General features: G+C 43.8%; 1 protein-coding gene across 1 annotated transcript in view; it reads left to right on the top strand.

Moving 5' to 3' along the window:
* Nucleotides 1-7,276, top strand: part of LOC134467831 (protein HID1-like) — a 43,068-nt gene that overhangs the window by 35,173 nt on the left and 619 nt on the right. The window contains exons 15-18 of the mRNA XM_063221776.1: nt 3,515-3,705; nt 4,310-4,396; nt 5,356-5,447; nt 6,974-7,132. Of these exons, the coding sequence (XP_063077846.1) occupies nt 3,515-3,705; nt 4,310-4,396; nt 5,356-5,447; nt 6,974-7,132 (529 nt within the window). The remainder of the gene's footprint in view (nt 1-3,514; nt 3,706-4,309; nt 4,397-5,355; nt 5,448-6,973; nt 7,133-7,276) is intronic.

The following is a 7,276-nucleotide window of genomic DNA, read 5'->3' as shown; positions in this document are numbered from 1 at the left end:
GCCTTCACCCTGTTAAAACCTAAATATCTCAGCCTCCGAAGCACATAAGTTGCAACTAAGTTGCATAAGTTGAACTAAGTTGCATTTAAAAGCTAGGACCTTCATTTTGCATTAGAATATGTTCATTCAGCTCTAACATACCCATATTTTTAATAAAACGGCTCAAATCTCAAGAACCTGAATGCAGCGTATATACAGTGCCCTCCATAATTATTGGCACCCCTGGTTGAGATGTGTTTTTTAGCTTCCAATTATTTTATTTTTTTTTCTAAATAATATGGGACCTTAATGGAAAAAAAGAGAAAAATCCAACCTTCAATACAAGTGCATTTATTCAGTGGGGAAAAAATCCCACATAAAGAAATAATTATTTGACATCAAATAATGTGTGTCACAATTATTAGCACCCCTGGTGTTAATATTTTTTACAACCCCCTTTTGCCAACAAAACAGCACCTAATCTTCTCCTATAATGTTTCACAAGATGGGAAAAGACAGAAAGAGGGATCTTCAGCCATTCCTCTTTGCAGAATCTCTCTAAATCATCCAGAGACCTGGGTCCTCTCCTCTGTACTCTCCTCTTCAGCTCACCCCACAGGTTCTCAATGGGGTTGAGGTCAGGGGACTGAGATGGCCATGGGAGGAGCTTGATTTTGTGTCTGGTGAACCATTTCTGTGTAGATTTGGCCATATGTTTAGGGTCATTGTCTTGCTGAAAGACCCAGTGACGACCCATCTTCAGCTTTCGGGCAGAGGGCAACAGATTTTGATTTAAAATGTCCTGGTATTTCAAAGCATTCATGATGCCATGCACCCTAACAAGCTTCCCAGGGCCTTTGGAAGCGAAACAGCCCCACAGCATCACTGACCCACCCCCATACTTCACAGTGGGTATGAGGTGCTTTTCAGCATGCGCATCTTTCGTGGTACGCCAGACCCACTTAGAGTGTTTGTTGCCAAAAAGCTCAATCTTGGTCTCATCTGACCAAAGCACACGGTCCCAGTTGAAGCCCCAATACCGCTTGGCGAACTCCAGACGCTTGCGTTTATGATTGTGAGTGAGGAAAGGTTTTCTCCGTGCATGCCTCCCAAACAGCTTGTTGGCGTGTAGACAGCGCCTGATGGTTGATTTGGAGACTTTGTGACCCCAGGATGCTACCATTTGTTGTAATTCTGTAACAGTGAGCTTTGGAGATCTTTTGATTTCTCTTACCATCCTCACTGTGCGTGGTGGCAAAATAAACTTGGGTTCTCGTCCAGGCTTGTTTACCACTGTTCCAGTTGTTTTGAACTTCTTAATTATTCCTCTCACAGTGGATATGGGCAGCTGCAGTTGAGTGGCAATCTTCTTGTAGCCTCTGCCTGACCTGTGAAGGTCGACGCACATCTGCCTCACTTGTATGCTGTGTTCCTTTGTCTTTCCCATGTTTAAGAGTGGATAAGAGAAATGGCCTCGGTGTCACGTCATATTTATACCCCAGGGAAACAGGAAGTGATGAATTACTAATTAAATGTTCCTACATACTCTGGTAAACTTTGTAAACTACTGTAGAAATGACAGAAATGCTTCAATTATATTTATTTCCGGGGAATTGTTAAGGGTGCCAATAATTGTGGAACAGGTGATTTAATGAAAAATAATTATTTTTTAGTCAGGGATTTTTTTATTTTCTTACAATTCATTTGAGTTGAAGGCTACATTTTCCTACAATTTTCAGTGTGACAGTATTCTTCTGCAATAAACACTGAATTTATTTTAAGGCTTTTAACACATCTCAACCAGGGGTGCCAATAATTATGGAGGGCACTGTATCGCTCCAGGACAGAATGGTTTGATACTTACTTTACTTACTTAGGCCTTTACATTCCGATCGGAACATAGGCCATTGATGAAGAATTTCCACCCTCGTCTGTCTTGGGCCATTTTCTCCAGCTGTTTCCACGACAGTCCCCTCTTCTTTACATCCTGCTCTGTCCTCCTCCCATTGTTTTTGGGTCTCCCTCTGCTTCTCTTGCCTTGTGGGTTAACACCTGTTTGGTTATAGCTGTGTTGTCTTTCCTCATTTTTAATAAAACAGCTCAAATCTCAAGAACTTGAATATATGAATGTGAATACTAGGAGTATATGTCGCTCCAGTACACAATGGATTAAATAATGATACACTATATCATATATGAATATGATGGGTTAAATAATGATACACTGTGTTGTCTGTAGATCAGGGGTTCCCAGCCTCTTCCAAATTTTCACAAATGTTCAGGGACCATCTCTGACCCAATAAACAATACAGCAAGGTAACACTTTATAATAAGGGATGTAGAAAGTCTAAGTGAATAATTAACCAATGATGAATAAAACATTAACAAAGGTTTTTTTTTATTCTATAAAAATATCTACAATCAATATGTTCAAGACTACCTACAAAACCTTTTAGCAAGCCTTTTACAAAACCTTTTATTCATTTACAAAACAATTGTAAATGTTTGACATATTAACATAACTTTTCCCACTCTTCAACAAAAAAGTGTTAATCATTAGTTCATTATTTGCTAGCTGTTCATAATGTTTTTTTTATGCATCACTTATTATAAAGTGTTTCCTACAACTCAAATAGCCAACAACAACACTCAAACAAATATTATTCTTACTTTTAGAAAATACTTTCAAGGCTCACCGGTGGCCCTGTCCCACAGTTTGCAAATGATTATTGCTGTAGATGAAGGTGCTGTGCGTAGTCTTGTGCATAATGCATGTGCATGGGCATAAAGGCATTAAGAAAGCTTAAGCAGAAGAAGGCTCTTGTGGGTCCTTCAGGGAAGTGCAGGAGGTGTATTGTAATGTAAGTGGGTGGTGGTGCTGGCATAGCTGTGCACGTGCAGAGTGGTTACTGCCAGCACATTCTAATCACACTCTAAACTGATGTACAGCATCTGGCTGTGTTTCACTAAACTACATGCGAGGGCGTTCTGGTTCTCCTCAAACAACCATCTGAGGCTTGTGGAAGGTCAGAACCATTTCTGAACAAATGAGCCAATCAGGTTTGCAGGGTGGGATTTTCCATAGATGGCCACCTGTCGTTCTCCGCTGCATCATGGGTCCAGTTCAATGTGAGTGGCACATCAGTAAGGATGATGGACAGACTGTTTATCCAATCACATGCAAGGATCATCAATTGAAAATGTGCCGGTGTGGATGATATCCAGAAGGTATTGTGTAGTAGACGAAGGCGGAACATACCAGCTGGCGAGAGTCAGGTTAATCTCATCCTCTGGAATATGGCCAAATAAACTCTACTATATAGTATATGAAGGATAATAGTATAAATGTATTTACAGGGTATTGGTTAAAAGCCCTGGAGCGGTGTGGGGTTAGGTGCCTCGCTCAAGGGCACTTCAGCCATACATGGAGGTGTAGGGAGAGGACGGGGTGGGATTCGAACCTGCAACCCTCTGATTTAAAACCCATTAGGCCACGGCTGCCCTGGATCTCAGTGTAAGTGGGTGTTGTGTGCAGGCATTGAGAAGCTGACGGAAAGGTCACGGGTTTCCGAGGACGGTTCCATGGTGTCACTGCAGGAGAGACACTCGTCACAGCCGGAGGCGGACAACAGACACACGTCACAGCCTGAGGCAGACAAGAGCCTCAACAGCAGTGCCACCAACGCGGCCAGTGACACAGAGTCCAACTCGGGCAGGGACACTGAGGTTAGGAACCACTCCCTCACACACACACACACACACACACACACACACACACACACACACACACACACACACACACACACACACACACACACACACACACACACCATGGGTGTGAAGTCGGGTAGGGACACAGAGGTCAAGAGCCAGTTACAGTTTCCAATGCTGTAACCAGTTACCATTATCAGCACACACATACAAATCCATCCATCCATCCATCCAACCATCTAACATGCAAGGGATTGGAAGGAAAGGTCAGACTGAAGCAATCCTGTACCACCTGACACAAGTCATTCTTGCCTCTTTTCCACCGCCTGTTTTCTGGTAGGCCTACAGCTCGACACAGCGCGACTCGGCTGCAACTTCTTGCTTTTTGAATAGGCATGACACAGCTCAATCGTGAAGCAGAACGTGGCGGCCAAGTTGTGCTGTATCGAGCTGTAGGCCTACCAGAAAACCTGCAGTGGAAAAGAGGCATCTGTGATTTGTCTATTTGGGAAATGTTTAGTTATATAATAAACTTCTTACATAAACTGCGTTTATACTGTAGAAACATAAGACTACAGTATTGCAGAGTTTAAATGACTTCATTGTTTGGCCTGTACAGGATGTGTTCTACAGCAAAAAGCAAACGTCCAGGAGTCGCTTGTCCAGCACGTCGTCATCAGTCTACTGGGCTCCTACATCTGATTGGGTACGTGCTGTCACCATAATAACAATATACTGGCTATGTACTGTAACCACGGTAACAATATACTGGGGACATAAGTAACCATGGTAATGATATACGGTTATGTAATAAATAACAATATAGGCCTACTGGGTATGTACTTTAACCACGGTAACAATATACTGGCTATGTAACGCATGAAAATATACTGAGTATGCACTAGAACACATAGCAAAATTCTGGGCTCCCATTCCTGACTGGGCATGTAGTGGAACAGATAGCAACACATCCACCCTCGAGGAATATTAATGATCAAGAAAACTTGTTTTTCAATACAGTGTGGGTAGACCAAATAATCTTGCCAGTCTGAGAATTACAGCATAAGAGAAATCATAAGCGCATTGAGGACAAGCAAGGATCGATCCTCAATGCTAGAACATTACATGACTAATGGGTTTATTTTTGGGTTGCTCTGTTCTTCTGTCTGAAAACATGAGTCATGATGAAACATGTTTGTTCTCCTGTTTGCTGTGTAATGTTTCCCTCATGACCGTGGACAATGTTCCATGCAAATCTGCCGGTTTGAATGGCCAGTCATGGACAACATCTCAGGCTGGAGAAAAGGAGTTGCACACAGACTCATTTTCAATAACGCATCGTCCTTAATTTCCTCCAGGATTCCTCCTGGCAGGTGGGGGCCCCTAAGTAGCAGCCATATCTAGTCTGTGCATTAATCCGGCCCTTGCTTTAACTTGGTGGCTGCTTTCACCTGCTCTCCTTCAGGTCCTCTCATGAGGAACGAGGCTAGTGTTCATTTATGAGTTAAAGAGGAGAAAAGTCCACACTCACGATCTGAGCCTCATTATTGTTCTTTTTTTTTCGCTCCTCCAAAGTTATTTATTTTACTCGTTGAGCACGCCCTCTGCTAAACACATGGTTTACCCTTAGCATGGTGACATTGTGGCCTGCCTGCTCTCCTTCAGGTCCTCTCCTGGAAGAGTAAGCTGCCTCTTCAGACCATCATGAGGCTGCTGCAGGTGCTTGTGCCACAGGTGGAGAAGATCTGCATCGACAAGTTCGTTACAGTTACTTACTCTTACAACCCTTCTAACGCCTACTCTCTTTACTGCTTTAGTACACCTGTATTGTTACACCACGACTCCAGCCCTGAAGTGCACCGCATAGGGACTAACGTTAGTCCCTATGTCTTGCACTTGACTAAAAGAACAGAATTACATCTGCACTAACTCAAAACATACACATGCACGCCACACACACACACACACACACATACATACACACACACACACACACACATACACACAAGCACACCGCACTTTCTGCACTAAACCCAAACATACACACACTGACACACAACTCATACTCACACACACACACATACACAGATACACAGACACACACACACAGACGCACACCGCACTTTCTACCTGCACTAAACACACACACACACACACACACACACACACACACACACACACACACACACACACACACACACACACACACACACACACACACGCACACAAAACACATACAAACACACACACACATACTGCTGCTGGTGTATTTAATAAACCTATTTTAATTATTTATTTTCTTCAAATGCTACTATTACTATGTCAGAACGCTATAAAGGACTTTTAGGAAAAGCACAACAAAATACCTCCTCTTAATGTATGTTCTCTACAAGTCTTCCGTTGTCCAGTCTTGCACTTTAAATGTCTGTATGAGCAATGTCTATGTCCATACTGTCTTATGTCCATGTATGAGTACTGTCTATGTCTATACTGTCTATGTCCTTACCTAGATTAGTCTATGTCTGCATGGGAGAGCAAGAAACGCAATTTCAAATTCTTTGTATGACCAGTGCATGTAAAGAAATTGACAATAAACTTGACTTGACTTGAGAATTACATCTGCACTGCAGTTGTAGTTGCAGATCACTTGCCTTGCAGATCACTTGCCTGCCTTGCATGTCACTGTCTCTGGCTGCCTGCCTGCCAGACTTGGCCGTTTGTCCGGTTCTCTGCTTGCCTGCCTGTTTCTGTCTGTTTGCCTCTATCTATCTCTGTCTCTCTGTCTTGCCTGCTGCCTTCATGTCCCTCTACATTTGTGTCTCTCTCTGTCTCTTCCTGTCCCTCTCTCTCTCTGTGCCTACCTCTCTCACTGTCTGTGTCACTATCTGTCTCTCTGCCTCTACCTCTCTGTCTTATCTGTCCGTCTGCCTGTTTCATCTCGCCTCGTCTTGTCTGCCCGCCTGTCATCCTGTGTTGGCATTCTGTCTCTCTGCCTGCTTTGTATTGTCTCATCTCATCTCGTCTGCCTGTCCGTCTTTGTCACACCTGCTTGCTTCCTGACTGTCACGTTGTACATTACCTTACATTACGTGCACACATTACATTACCTTGTACATTACCTTACAGTACATTGTAACTTGTCGCCCTGTTTGTGTTTTATACTGTAACCGGCCTGCCTGCCACTACTGTATGTTTTGGCATATTGTAACCACCTGTCTGGCTGCCCTGCTGTGTGTGTTATATTGTAACCTGTCTGCCTGCCATCTTGCGTGTCATCTCCAAGGGGCCTGACGGATGAGTCGGAGATCCTCAAGTTCCTGCAGCATGGCACGCTGGTCGGTCTGCTGCCCGTGCCGCACCCCATCCTCATCCGGAAGTACCAAGCCAACACAGGCACCGCCATGTGGTTCCGCACCTACCTGTGGGGTGTGGTCTACCTACGGTGTGTGTGTGTGTGTGTGTGTGTGTGTTAGCATGGCACGCTGGTGGTGGGTGTTGTGGGGCGTCGTTTACCTGTGGTAGGGTAGCGCAGTCTGTGTTTGTGTCTGAATGTATGCTATACACACATGTACGTACAGTAGGGTGC

The sequence above is a fragment of the Engraulis encrasicolus genome, chromosome 17 (genome assembly GCF_034702125.1).
Source record: "Engraulis encrasicolus isolate BLACKSEA-1 chromosome 17, IST_EnEncr_1.0, whole genome shotgun sequence".
Classification (NCBI taxonomy): Eukaryota; Metazoa; Chordata; class Actinopteri; order Clupeiformes; family Engraulidae; genus Engraulis; species Engraulis encrasicolus.
Note: the sequence above shows the minus strand (reverse complement) of the source record. Positions and strands in the feature narration are given on the sequence as shown.